Below are 14625 nucleotides of genomic sequence, written 5' to 3'. Positions count from 1 at the left end.
ATTTATTTTCTTAAGAAGAGAAAAATTAAACCAAAAGTGTTGTTTTTAATATTTAAAAAATTCCAATTTTATTGTACTGTAAGTCTTAACATTTCTGTGCTCAACACAGTAGTTGATAAAGTTAGGAGATTATATTATTATACCAAAGTCTCTTGTTTTTATTTTTTGTATAGAAACACATTCTTAATAAATAAATTTACCAATACGACTGATCTCCTATATAAAGAAAAGTATGTGTCCGAGTGAAAAATACACGATCGCATATCTATCATTTCATACTTGTTCCTTATATCTTTCCACATTTCTTGATCAATCGGCCCCAATCTTTACAAAGTGATATAGGATAACACGAGGAATGTCATGAAGGGGTTGGATCCTCATCTCTTTTATAAATAAACATGAATATATGTGTGTTTTTTAGCTTATACTTATCCACATATATTGATCAGTCAATACCAAACTTGGCTCATTGACATAAGAGGACACGAGAAAGGTCGTGAGAGTGGTAGGAGTTGTACGTCCTATCTTCTACGTAAATAAACAACAATACGTGTATGTATCTGTTTCTTATACGTTTCCACATTTTTTGATCGGTCAGCACCAAACTTGACACAGCGACATCGGATGACATGTGGAAGGTCATGAGGGGATGGACCCCTATCTAATTTCGTAAGGCATAACAAATCGCAGAAATTGACATAGTGATACAGGATGACATAAAGAAAGTCATGAGGAGAGTTGGTGGATTCCACATTTAATTTCATATTGTTAGCATTCTTTAAAGTAGTATGTCTTTCTTTTCAATATTGCCTTCACCCCCAATACACATGTCATGAAGTAAACAATGGCGTAAATTCGTACTTTCCGAACCATATGTAAAATTATTGTATTTTGATAACAATTCCATTATAAATTTAAGGTAAAAATTATTTTTCCTGTTTTCAGTATACTTCTATATAATATTTTATAGAATTCTGTTGTATTGCATAAAATTATCGCTGTAAATGAGACTGTATTTATATAAAACGTTTGTGTGTATATGTATATATACATGATTTACATAGATGTTTATGAAGATAAATGTATGATCAATGTATTATTAGAAATTATGTACATACTTATATGTTTGTCCATACTTGTGTATGTAATTAACCTAAACCTTGTACTTTTTGTGCTCAGTGTTCCATCAAGGAGATGAAGGGAAGTCCTGGTATATCATCTTAAAAGGTTCTGTGAACGTTGTAATTTACGGAAAGGTAAACCAAACTTTGTAATACATTATACAAACTAATAACAAATATTACTTGTAATATACTCGTTGTTTCAACAAAATTTTTATCCTGTTGTAATAATTTCAAAACGCTTTTAACTGAAATATTTATTTAATTATCTAAATACATATTTCCCTTATATAATTGTCTTGCTGTCTCCCAATTTTGTATTTCATTTCCAAAGCGAGAGATTCACAAACGATTTCAAGGCTGGTTAATAATACGTATTAGTCCACAAAAATTTATTAATATAAAACAGAAGATAGTAACTTTTGATTTAACATTTCAGTTCATAGAATGTATAAACACTGTTATTAATTATACTGTATTATACTAACAGTCTCATTATTTGGTTTCTTCATTGATATATATATATTAATATTTTAGGGTGAAGTTTGCACGTTACAAGAAGGAGATGATTTTGGAAAACTTGCATTGGTAAATGATGCTCCGAGGTAAAATGTATCTTACTATTGCAAGAGGTTTGAAAATGTTTTTAATTCTTATTCATAAGTTCTTGCAAAGCTAGACAAGAGTTATAGGCGTTAGTTATCCCTAAATGTGAGCCAATAGAGAGGAAGACAGCTAGTTAACAGCACACATCACCAATTCTTAGGATACTTTAATTAAACAGGGAAATTCGCCGAATGCTATTAAAATGGACTCAAGGACGAGCGCGTTTCTGAGGCAACGGAACACGAACCATGGATTTCCAGTTTCAAAGTCCGCTATGATAAGCACTAGAACACGCTAAGCCTCTCATTTAATGCTATCCAAGTGAATGGAATTATGAATTTAAATGTTTTTACAATAACCAATTATTGTAAAATTTAATGTGATTTACCCTGACACTTAAATTCGAATATTTTTTTTAAATTAAAGCTTTCTCAAATGAATATGCATAATTTTAAAAATATTTCAATAGTCCAACTATTCTAAACAACAAGGAATCCTCAAAAGTTGCACCACTTGAAATTCTTTTAGGCAGAATTAGACTAAATTATTCTATAATACATTTTTTTTTCTTTTTATTAGCTATATTTGTTAGTGTCACCAATACTAAGCGTGAGGCGAGCATATACCTAATTCAATTCCATCACCCACCAGGATCTTTATCTTTATTAGCTTACCCTCAAATTGAAATTATTTTAAGAAGGATTAGTGTAAGTTAATATATGAAACCTTTAACATTGTCAAATACATCAGTCGAAAGGGTTTGACTTCCTGGGTCTAAAATTGCATTTCAAATCGGTCCAGAAATGACGAAGCTATGAGCTAAAGGTTTTTAAAAACAAATTCAGAGGCGTTCTATGAGCTGCTATATCGCTACTAAAAATTGCTTTAGTCCAATATCTTCGCATCAGCTCTGATAAGTTAAGATACGCTCGCAATAAAAGCGACAAGCGTTAACTATTTCATTTTTTTCAACTCCGTCGATTCGTTCCAAGAAGACAAATCAAGGTAAGTTTATTTAACAGTATCATTCTGGTTTTAACTATAAAATCATTAAAGTTTTAAAAATATAATTATTAGGTGTGAAAAACAGTGTGAAAAAAATCTGTGCAAAATGCACAGATCTCAGATCTACTAATATTTGTCATTGTTGGAACGAAATTTTGCGACTGGTAGAAACATCATAAGATATAATTGTTATTAAAACACACTTGACACCGTGTCATGAGGGTTTAACATTCAGGTTGATAAAACTATTATAAGATTGTATAGACACCAAAACCCACTTGCTACAGTGTCATCACTTATATAAAATATTTACGACTGATGGAACTATTCATAAGATAATATCATCACAATTACAAAATGGTAAAAATGGAAAATTTGGCCTGATTAAGCAGAGTAAGTTACTTCTATTCTTTATTATTTGTGATTTCAAATTAAATGATAGTATTTCACATCCTTTATTTTTTAACTCTAAGTATATAGAGTGTAATATATTTAATTTTTTTGAAATAACGAAAGCAAAACTTTCTAAAGCAGTACTTCACAATGTACTCTAACTGAATCTTCTTTGATTAATTGGTTCAGCTGTGTGCCGCAGGCTTATGAAGTTAAACAAATGGGTTTCGATACCATTAGTGATCAGAACACAGAGCTCATTATGAAGCTTTGTACTTAACAATAGCCAAAACAAACTTTCCTACTATGTTTCTTACAGTAACGAACTGAATATGTCAATGATGAAACGTTTTGACCTCGTTCCCAAGGGGAATGGAATAGTGGGCTTAGAATACTAATATAACTATTTAATTATAACCTACATTATGGAAAAATGAAAAATAAACGTGCAGAGTTTACCTTGTTTTGTCTTGTTCGTTATTGCTATTACATTAAAATATATTTTGTAAGAACTGATGAGACAGAGAACTGAAGATGATAATACATTTTCTGATAGTCTCTTCCTTCTCACACACGTGTCACACATTCATAACTTTAGCAATGATCTCTCCAACTTTCAAAGGGATGTTTTAGTTGTTATCTGTTCAATAGTAGAATTGCTATCAAAGCTGCTCCTCTTAATTATTGTTCAAATCAAAGTTTGTAGAACATGTTGCAGAAGATCTGAAAAGTACTGAAAGAAATATTAGAAAATGTTAAAACATACTTTAACTTCTTTTATTTCTTACGTTTCGGGGACATGTTCTTTGTGAGGTTTACCTACTAAAAATAAACAAAGTAAAGAAACTTTTACTCTCTGTTTGTAAGTACCACATGGAATTAATCTCCAATTACCATAGGAGTATTTTTTAACCACTAGTACTCCCCTGCCCCCTCTACATATGTTAAAGAAACTACCCATCTCTTTATTCTTTTAAAACACTTTGACTCCACTACAATCATTGATTACATTTTCACTATGGACATCTAATCTTTACAACTATGAACGTCCAGTCTCTACATACCGTTGTACCACGCAACTATGAACATCCAGTCTCGACACTTTGTTATACTACACAACTACGGACCTCCAGTGTCTACATATCATTATATCACACAACTACGGACGCCCAGTATCTATCTACATACCTTTGTACCACAAAATCTACGGAACCAGGCTCGACACTGTTAAACCGCACAACTATGGACGTCCAATTTCTATACCGTTATACCACACAACTACGAACTTCCAGTGTCTGTCTACACACCGTTATACCACACAACTACGGACTTCCAGTGTCTACACACCGTTATACCACACAACTACGGACTTCCAGTGTCTGTCTACACACCGTTATACCACACAACTACGGACTTCCAGTGTCTACACACCGTTATACCACACAGCAACGAGTTGATCGCACTTAAACATTTTCTCAAAGAAAGAAAAATCTACATTCTCAACCAAATTTAATTTAACCTACATAATACAGAGAAGCATATGAACAGTCACAAAGAGTTGCCATAGGAATAAAAGTACGACCATCCTATGAAAACCATTTGTCACATGTGTATGTATATATATAGTAGAATAAACTTACAATATTGTCACTCACAACTGTCTGCATCTTTTGCCAGGTATATCGTAGACATTCTGAGTCTGGACAAAATCTAACTCAAACCTTTAACTAATATGCTGAAAATTATCACCCGTTATTTAAATGTACTTTTCACATTTCTATTCAGAATGCTAACTATTTAAAAATTACTACTGATTCTTCCATACCTATACTTACAAATAGCATACGTTACAAACCTACTGTCAGTCATTTTTGTTTGAACTTTAGTTTGTTCTATCACTTTGAAATTAAACGCGAGGACAAATCCTTCATTTGAAACGTCTATTCTCTCACAATGCTAGCTATTCGGATAACATCAACGGTAAAACTAGACTTGATCCAAGCAGTTTATCTCAATTGAAAAGACATTAGCAAAATAGTTCAACGTCACTTTACTAATAGGAAACATTTACTAACTCGCCCTTAATATTTTTCAACTGCGACATGAATTTAAAAAACAGTAGTATATTTTAAATTGCAGACTGAAGTGACTTCATCTGCTAACAGAACCCGATCATTTGCTTCACATTTAAGTATATCACATATTTTACGACTCTCTCTCTGGTACTTCATTTATATTCCAAATATAATGGTAAATAAGAGCGTATTATTTATTACATTTGATTGTACTACCCACAACTAGCTGAATATTGAAGAAAAAATATGTAGGTTAGGTTGCATATCTGTCCAGTCCTAAAACACTTCAGCTCGCCAGACTATAATGGAAGTGACAACATGAGCGTGCTTGTTTCATAGCTCTCTTCCATAACAAACGTAAACAAGAAAACGTAGAACACATGATTACAATTACATTAAATTATCTCACACTACAAGGAATAAGTGAACTATTCTCTTTCAATTACAGTTTCCATTAAAATTCCCTTTTCTAACTTTATATTGATAACTGGCAACTTCCCTGAAATTCTTTATGGAAACAGTGTCCGTTTTCACTAATTTTTAACTCTTTCTATAATGTTATTTATTTAGTATCGTAATTATATAATTTTGTTTTGAATGATCTCTCAGCTTCTCAAGGTATTTTTAGTTATTATTTATATTTAACTACTGTAGTTTTACTTCACATATCTTACTGTGTATTTTGACTTTTATACTGTTATTTTCATAAGCTCAATTTCTAATTATATATGAACTGTGAAAGATCTAAGTACTGTGCATTTTAGCAGCTAAGCCTGACGTATGGCATATTTCCAAAACACAACAAATACAACTTTTCCTTATAGATGCATGTTGTAATTTTTTTCTAATACTTCTTTTGAAACAAAGTTTAAGAAGCTGACAACTAAAAAATAATATACCTTCAATTAAAAAGGCGTGGTCATGACAAACTATGGGAATAACAGCTTTTAAAGCAGAATAATTGAAAAAAATGGGAATTGATGAATTGATTCCATCAACACTGATTATATTTTGATTACCTCAAAGTACATCTTGAAAAGGACATTACAAAAACTACTGTATGGCAAACGCCCACAATCTCAAAACTGCTTATCACAAATATAAATAGATAATGAAAGATTGCACGAGTGTGGTCCTAATTTAACGTGTTCTGTTTCATTCTTTTAAGTACTAAACAGTAGAATAATTATTTGCAAGAAACCACAAGAATTATTTGAATTTTCTAATGTTGTTTAATAGTACAAGCTGATAGAGATGGTACATAGTGTGAGGAAAGTTGACGTAGCAGAATTGTGTCTTTGATTCTTTACAATACGATACTATAAAATGATGCTGTTGGTTATTTCCACACAGCAATGATATGTTTAAATGACAAGAACTCTTCCAATATAAAAAATTCGTTTACCAAATCAAATTAAATTTAAGGATAATATTATAAAATTTAGCTATCCTTTTTGACCAATGCAATTACTGATTCTCAAGCTGATTAGGTATCGCATCGATTTCAACTATTTGCTTTGGCCAGTACGCTTGTCTTGCCTCAAAGTGATTGAACATGGTATTGATTTCAACTATCTTTATAGGAAGTGATTTCAAGCTGATTAAATATGCAAGTGACTTCAGCTCTCTTTCTTATTCTGTACGAATGCAATATCTCAGTGTACAAAGTAACCCAAAATGTTAAATTGTTTTCGTACAAGATATATATTCATCATTCTTATTTCTTAGCCTGGTCAACTACCAGATCTCAAGATTTTTACGAATAACATTTTTCTTTGTCTGTACAAGCCAATTAAGCGTAAAATTTACTTTTATTATCTATTAAGGCACGTACAGTTAGTTACCTGATCACAATCTAAATAAGCAGGACTTTCACATGAGATATTTTTCTTTGCCTGTACAGTTACCGGATTTCAGAAATGATTAAGCATGAAATTAATTTCACCATCTTTGTTGGTTAATATTATCGGATCACAAACCGATTAAGAAGGACATTGACTTTAGCTTCGTTTCTTGGCTACTACAGTTAGCGAATCACAACATAATTAACTGTCTCTGTACGAATCTTTAACGTCATCTTCACCTCTCTGATTTTTGTCCAACAGTTAAAAACAGTTGCATACAATACTTTTTCTTAACGAACAAGACAAATTCCAATGTTTAATGGAGTCTTTGGCACACAAAATTAGGATACTTTCTCAAGAAGAGTGGGTGAAGCCCATACTAAGTGACTATATATTTTAGGATGCATTGATTTAAAGAAATGTTAACAATGTTCTACCTCATATTATATATATATTGTAAGCCATACTGATATAAAGAAGTTTTGATGGTGGTATACTCCATCAGTTTTGTAAAGTAGAGTGAGAGAAGTAATAATAGGTGATGCTAAACCTAATCACCTAATGTATGTTAGTGTGATGTGTTATTTCTTACACTGGAGAAACAATAACCTAGAACTGAAAACAGCGCTAAGCTTCATCATATCTTAGAAGTATGTATTGTATAAAGATTGTTTGTTTGTTTTGGAATTTCGCACAAAGCAACTCGAGGGCTATCTGTGCTAGCCGTCCCTAATTTAGCAGTGTAAGACTAGAGGGAAGGCAGCTAGTCATCACCACCCACCGCCAACTCTTGGGCTATTCTTTTACCAACGAATAGTGGGATTGACCGTAACATTATACACCCCCACGGTTGGGAGGGCGAGCATGTTTAGCGCGACGCGGGCACGAACCCGCGACCCTCGGATTACGAGTCGCACGCCTTACGCGCTAGGCCATGCCAGGCCTCTTGTATAAAGAAGTGTTGGTATTATATACATGTATATAACTTAATATATTGGAAGACTAAATGAACATTAATGGTATAGGCGATGCTAAACCTTATATATTTTAAAACGCAAGAAAGGCACTATGAGAGAAAGCAGTATAAAATATGATATGGTTGATAATATCTCTTAATATAAAATGCATAATGCAGTGAAAATCGTTATTAATTTAATACTAGTAGCTACGTCTTTTCTAACAAATATTTCTTTAGTTATTAAATATTTTATATTAAGTGATGGTTAATTTGAATGTGTTTACTGTGCCGTCGCATGGTGGTTATAAGTTAATGTCTCTGCGTTTTTAGGGCAGCCACTATTGTTACCCAAGAGGATAATTGCCATTTCCTTCGTGTGGATAAAGACGACTTTAACACAATTCTGCGGGTTCGTATTGTATCTTTACAGCTCCATTATTTTTAAGTTATGTTTTGTGCGTTAGGAAGCTGAGAGAAAACATGGAACAGAATGTTTTTCTTGTCGCAAAAAGTTTTGCATTCCTTCCTATATTTTACAGTGTAAGGTAATATACATTTATAAACGTATACATGTATAAGCTTAGCTGTTTTAAGTGTACCATAATATCATATGTAAATATAAGCAAAGGGTAAACGCTAAATAATAATTTGTAGTTTTATTTTCTTTGTAACTTGATATATGAGATTTTTTATAGTCACAATAATTTTACATTTTCAAACTGATAATAAACATTTTTGCTATGAAAGCATTGATTAACAAAAACCGGTCAAAGTGCTAAATGCATAAAGTGACAAAGAGTGACCCTTTAATATATACATGTACACACAATGTAATATTACGTTTGAATTATGATGTCGCCCAATCAGCATGTTTGGCTCTTTTCCTGGGAGAACCCCTCACCCTATAAGAACAGCTTCCAATATGTTTAGGTCAAATTGTTTGTTACTTCTGAAGTAAAGAATGATATTACTAAAGCTTTCATTAGTTTTATTGTGGTGTAGATTATCGAATGATTAAAGGATTGGTGTTGTTGTTGGATAGTTTTCATTTTTAGAAAATAAAATATTTTATCCATAATGTGTGTGTGTGTTTTTCGTATAGCAAAGCCACAAAGGGCTATCTGCTCAGCCCACCGAGGGGAATCGAACCCCTGATTTTAGCGTTGTAAATCCGAAAACATATCGCTGTACTAGCGGGGGGCTTTATCCATAATATTTTAAAAATGAAGATACAAAGTTGAGTTGCTGCACACTAAATTAGCTTTATTAAAAACATGGCACAACTCTTGAAAATTCTACATGTTTCGGTAGTGGCGCCATTACCAGGAATAAGAGTTTAAAATCAGATTATGACTCAAATATCTACATCGCATTTAGTTCACATTCGTCAGTTTAACATTTTCGAGTCAATAACGTGAAAAAAGACTTTCCGGTAAAACCGAGTTATTTATTTCACATTTTTCTTTTATGTTATTTAATTTTTAATTTCAGATTTCTACGTGTTTGGTCAATATAAACTCGGCCGCAGATGCAAGGAATTTTGTAATGCTACATTTATTACCTTTATATTTTATCTTTTTCAAGTGTACTATCCTTTAATCTATATTTTTATTACGACAGTTAGTCTTATTCGAACGTCATGAATATATACAGCAAGTGAAACCCCATTCAATTACCTCTACCATTGTATTTTAACCTGGTGCATAGATATTTTTATTTTATTGTGATGATTATTATATAACCTATTGAGTAATTTCGGGATCATAACCTATGTTCCTAACTACGTATTTTAAGAAAATTAACTCCGATTTTAAAACACAAGAATAAGTACATATTTTTAGTGATATAAATAAAATGGGTGAAAGGAAGGGTACTTTTTGTTATACATCTTACACTATAAGCCGGCAAAATGTTAACATGTTGAATCAGGTTGAGTAGTATTAAATAAATGTAAGAGGATCGATAAAAATTTAAAAATAATAAAATACTGGTTGAATAAGGATATTAGTCCAGATGCTGGAGAAATGAAATGCTAGAAATCTGTTTTGTGAGCTCTTCAGAAAGGGGTTGGAGGAATTGTGCTCATGGTCGACTGGTGCAAAAGGTGTATTGTAAATTTATTTAAACTGAAAGTAATGTAAGTATATTAATAGGTATCTGATTTTAACTTTTACTGCTGTATAGGGCAACATAGAGTGCTGCTGAAACATGGACGTAGTTTTTTAGAGCTGTGCCTTCGTTTCAATAAAACCAGTTTTATTATGCAACACTTCAACATAATATGTTCGTTTTTAATCTTATACCTGTGCCCAGTTCCGTTTAACGTACTTCATTCATCATAACGTTTTTCTCTTTGATCTTTTCGTCTCTCAGATTGATGAAAATTCACGTTAATAGATCAAAACTATCTGTACAAAAGTTAATAAAGACGAGCAAAAGTTGGCAGTTGTATGAAGTTTTGGAACAACTATTTATCGGATAATACATTTATTTCTGTATAAGGTACCTCAAATGTTACACGTGATCATATCGTAAGTTAAGAGGGCATCTCTTAAAAAGCAGATCAATGAGTATATTTTGAAAATTGTAATGAAGCTCTTTTCTTTATAAAAGATGCTTATAAAGAATAATTTATGAGACAGTTGAACTATTTATTAAAATTATTTGGATAGGTCTAGATAAAAATGCATTTTAGCAATAACTTTCGTTATAATAAGAATTTCTGTGTTGTATTATCTTATTAAGCTGTCGTTTACTTTGTACACTCTCAGGACGTCGAAGCTAACACCGTACGACTAAAAGAACATGGCCAGGATGTGCTTCTTCTTCAGAAGATCCCTAGTGATGGGCGAATGGCAGAGAAAGCTCATTCCCATTACAAGTAAGTTTTCATTTTTGTTTTAGGTGCTAATTTATGAATGTTCCAGTGTTTCACATAATTCTAAGTGATCAAAATTACGTAAGAAGCTAAGTATATTTGTTACATTTTATGCATAGCTTCGTTTCTAAATGCCCATTCCATATGAATAATTTATGCAGAATTAGGAGTGAAGGCAAACTTTTTACACTATTAAGTAATTTTGCATACTCACTACATTAATATAAAACAAATAAATTAATAAAAATTGTTACAGCTTAACCTTAGGTTAAAACTCTACTTTTTCTATTCTTGTATTTTAACGAATAACGTGTTTTTTGTGATATTCTGTTGCTTTTTTTTTTCAAGATGCAAAGCAAAACTTCCGTTTCCAACATACTATTATGCCAGCTGGCTACATTAAAAAAGTATCTATAGTTATTAAATAATTTCTGTTGTTTCTTCCTTTGAACGTAGATATACTGTAATGGCAGGAACACCACAGAAAATGTTGGAGCACCTTCTAGAAACTCGAGTTGACTCCAGGTTAGAAGAGACTGGAGGTACTGTTTGTGTTACTATAACTAAAGTTAAAGTTAGAATATACAATATAATTTCTATTCTCGTTTAGTGTTGCAAAAATAATCAAAACCATTGTATCTAATGAATAATATATTCAATCTATCAAAAAATAATAATAATCTATCAACGAGAAAAAGGTTTATCGGTATTTTTCAGAACCATCTTCACAAGACACCTTTTTGGAAGATTTTCTACTAACCCATATAATGTTTATGCCTAATCACCACCTGTGTTCCGAACTGATGAAACAATATCCTTTACTTTGTGTTACATTTTCACGTACTGTTAATTTCATCTTTATGAGTGTTCATAGTGATCAATAATTAATTATGAAACTTACTTAAAAGTATCCTCTTTGTTATTCGAGCGTGTTATTGTTTCTGTTCTCTCTGTTATTTGTAGAAATATCTCTTTATGTTTGTTCACAAATGGTGCTAAATGTTAACATAGGTTAGTTCGGAAATCAATCTTATTCGGCCATGAGCAACACATATATTTGACATTTCAACTTATTTTTTTGGCAAAGATTATACGCCTTCATTCATTATTAACAATTTACTATTTTGTATGTAAAAATTACCATAACTGGTATCACAATAACAGTTTAGTACTTTGTAAGTAAAAAGACCACGGCTCTTATAATATTTAATATTTGAGAATTTCATTTTAATTTCTTATCGATATTGTTCCCCGTTAGTACAGCGGTAAGTACAGGGGTCCGATTTCCCTCTATGGGCTCAGAGGTCAGTCCGATGTGGCTTTGCTCTAAGAAAACACAAACACACTAATCGATACTGACAACTTGGTATTTTCCGCTTTCTTAATATTTTATATTCATTCTGTATTTTCCTTATTATTTTCAACTTAATAATTGCTTCTAAAATTTCTTATTTTTCAATTAATAATTTATATTTCTTAACTAAAGACGAAGAAAATATAAACGCTGAAATTTTTACTTCGTTGAAATTCAGTGACTTAATGGTTAACCTACCGAGTTGTGATTTCAAGATTGTAGGTTCGAGTGCTGCAATCATTTGTCTTCATTTTGATCAGCACTTCCGAATTAAGGATGGCTATGCCTGAATCTGACTTAATCAATTATTTCAAGTGTCGCATAAGAGTCTGTGCAGGTTAAGACTAATAATAACAATTTGTACATACAAACACTTATCAACAGAGAAACAGCTTCTTTAACATCATTTAATTACATTCTATGTTTATAGGGATAAAATAATAACTATTTGGTGTACATTTTCGCGAAGATGATTAGGCATACGGCATTATTCTTACATAGTTGATAACAAAATTTATTACCTACTTTTATGATAATGCCATTTCAAAAGCTGTTTAGATATGACAATAGTAAATAAACCCGTACATACACATATTTATATCACTGCACAGATTATATGAATACAAATAAAAAAAAACATGCTATTTGAGTATATTTGGCTATTGTTTCTTTTTGAATAGTTAAGTCTGTATCTGCTTGTACATGAGTATGTATATATTTATGTATAAACATGTACAGGGTATGCTGAAATTAATATTCCAAAAATAAAGTTGAATAATTTCATTCTTATTTCGTATTGTACAAGAACTGTATTGAACTTAACTGTTTTTAATTTCAAACGTATTTTGATTACTTGTATTTTTCTATGTTTTATCACATATACTTTTCAATTACATTATTATTTTTTCGTTTTTATCGCGAATGTTTGTGACTTGTTTCATTACTGTGCTTTTATCGTGTCTGTAGAAAGAATAATTATTTTGATTATTTTTCAAAAGTATTCATACCTTTATAAAGAGTGTTTTGACTGGATATGAATTTCATCTTTAATAAGTTAAAGGGGCCGGTATTGCCAGGTATATAGGTTGCTCGACTCGTAATCTGAGAATTGCGGGTTCGAATTCCCGTTACACCGAACAGCCGTGGGAGGGTTAAAAGTAACGATCTGTCTCACTATTTCTTGTCAAAGGAGTAGCCCAAGAATGGCGGTGGGTGGTGATGACTAGCTGCCTTCCTACTAGTCAGTCATACACTGCTGAATCAGGATTGGCTAGCGCAGATAGCTCTCGTTTAGCTGTGGGCGAAATTCAAACACAAACAAACATTATATTAAGACAGTTCATGATAACAAGAGACAGAAAAACAAAAACGCAAATAAACAATATAAGAAATCACATCAGAACACAAATAAAACAACAAAAACATTAAAAATCAGATAACTTCTGCTCAAAACTGACCCGACAAAATTCTGGACACACCTAAAAGACTCACCAATGATAATACAGCCGTAAAGAAATATCCTGCACTTGAACACAATAGCACACACAAATAAAGAAGAAGCTGAAGATTTCAAAACTTCAAAATACATTTAAAACTTATTTTGATCCAGATATAAATATATATTTCTACAATAATGTCACAACCATATACTAAACAATAAAAAACAATTTGAACCAATTTTCCCAATGAGCATATCTGAGACAAACACAAGACACATCACAAACCATGAAAACTACGAAGACACGATACTTATGAAAGAAATATCCCTACAAGAATTTATTGAAGCAATAAAAAATTAAAAAAATCTCCAGGTGAAGATGAAATAAAAGCCATCCTTCTAAAAAAGGGCACTCCGAAATTGTTTGACCACCTAAAACACTTTTTAACCTATCTCTATCCTCAGGATTCATCCCAGTTTCTTGGAAACTCACTAATATATTAATGTTCCATAAGGAAGGAAAGCCAGCAAATAAACCTAATAGCTACCGACCAATCAGCCTGACCAACTGTGTAGGTAAAATTTTCGAAAGAATAATCAGTAACAGACTCTCCACATTCTTGGAGATAACATCAAAATTACCAAAAAAACAAAATGGATTCAAGAAATTTGGACAAACGGCAGATCATTTAATTAGATTAACCGAAACTATAATAAATAGCTACAAAATTGCACTGTCGCTTGATCCCTCGATATTGAGAAAGCATTCGACACTGTATGACACGATGGTCTAAGTTTCCGAATGAATGAAATGGGACTACCGCATGGAATTATTCGCCGGCTATTTAACTTTTTGGAAAATAGAAAGTGTAAAGTGAATGTAGAGGGTACCTTTCCTGAGTACTTTACTCAGAAGTTGGTGTTCCTCAGGGAAGGGTGACTAGCTCTATACT

At 31.9% G+C, this 14625-nt stretch overlaps 1 protein-coding gene across 2 annotated transcripts in view; it reads left to right on the top strand.

Moving 5' to 3' along the window:
• LOC143252943 (rap guanine nucleotide exchange factor 4-like) overlaps positions 1-14625 on the top strand; it is a 124610-nt gene that overhangs the window by 68682 nt on the left and 41303 nt on the right. For both annotated transcript variants that reach the window (XM_076505843.1, XM_076505844.1), the window contains exons 11-16: positions 1180-1256; positions 1659-1726; positions 8333-8411; positions 10774-10883; positions 11337-11422; positions 11598-11691. In XM_076505843.1, the coding sequence (XP_076361958.1) occupies positions 1180-1256; positions 1659-1726; positions 8333-8411; positions 10774-10883; positions 11337-11422; positions 11598-11691 (514 nt within the window). The remainder of the gene's footprint in view (positions 1-1179; positions 1257-1658; positions 1727-8332; positions 8412-10773; positions 10884-11336; positions 11423-11597; positions 11692-14625) is intronic.

This window comes from Tachypleus tridentatus, chromosome 6 (assembly GCF_004210375.1).
Source record: "Tachypleus tridentatus isolate NWPU-2018 chromosome 6, ASM421037v1, whole genome shotgun sequence".
Classification (NCBI taxonomy): Eukaryota; Metazoa; Arthropoda; class Merostomata; order Xiphosura; family Limulidae; genus Tachypleus; species Tachypleus tridentatus.
This window is presented reverse-complemented; position numbering and strand designations above follow the sequence as displayed.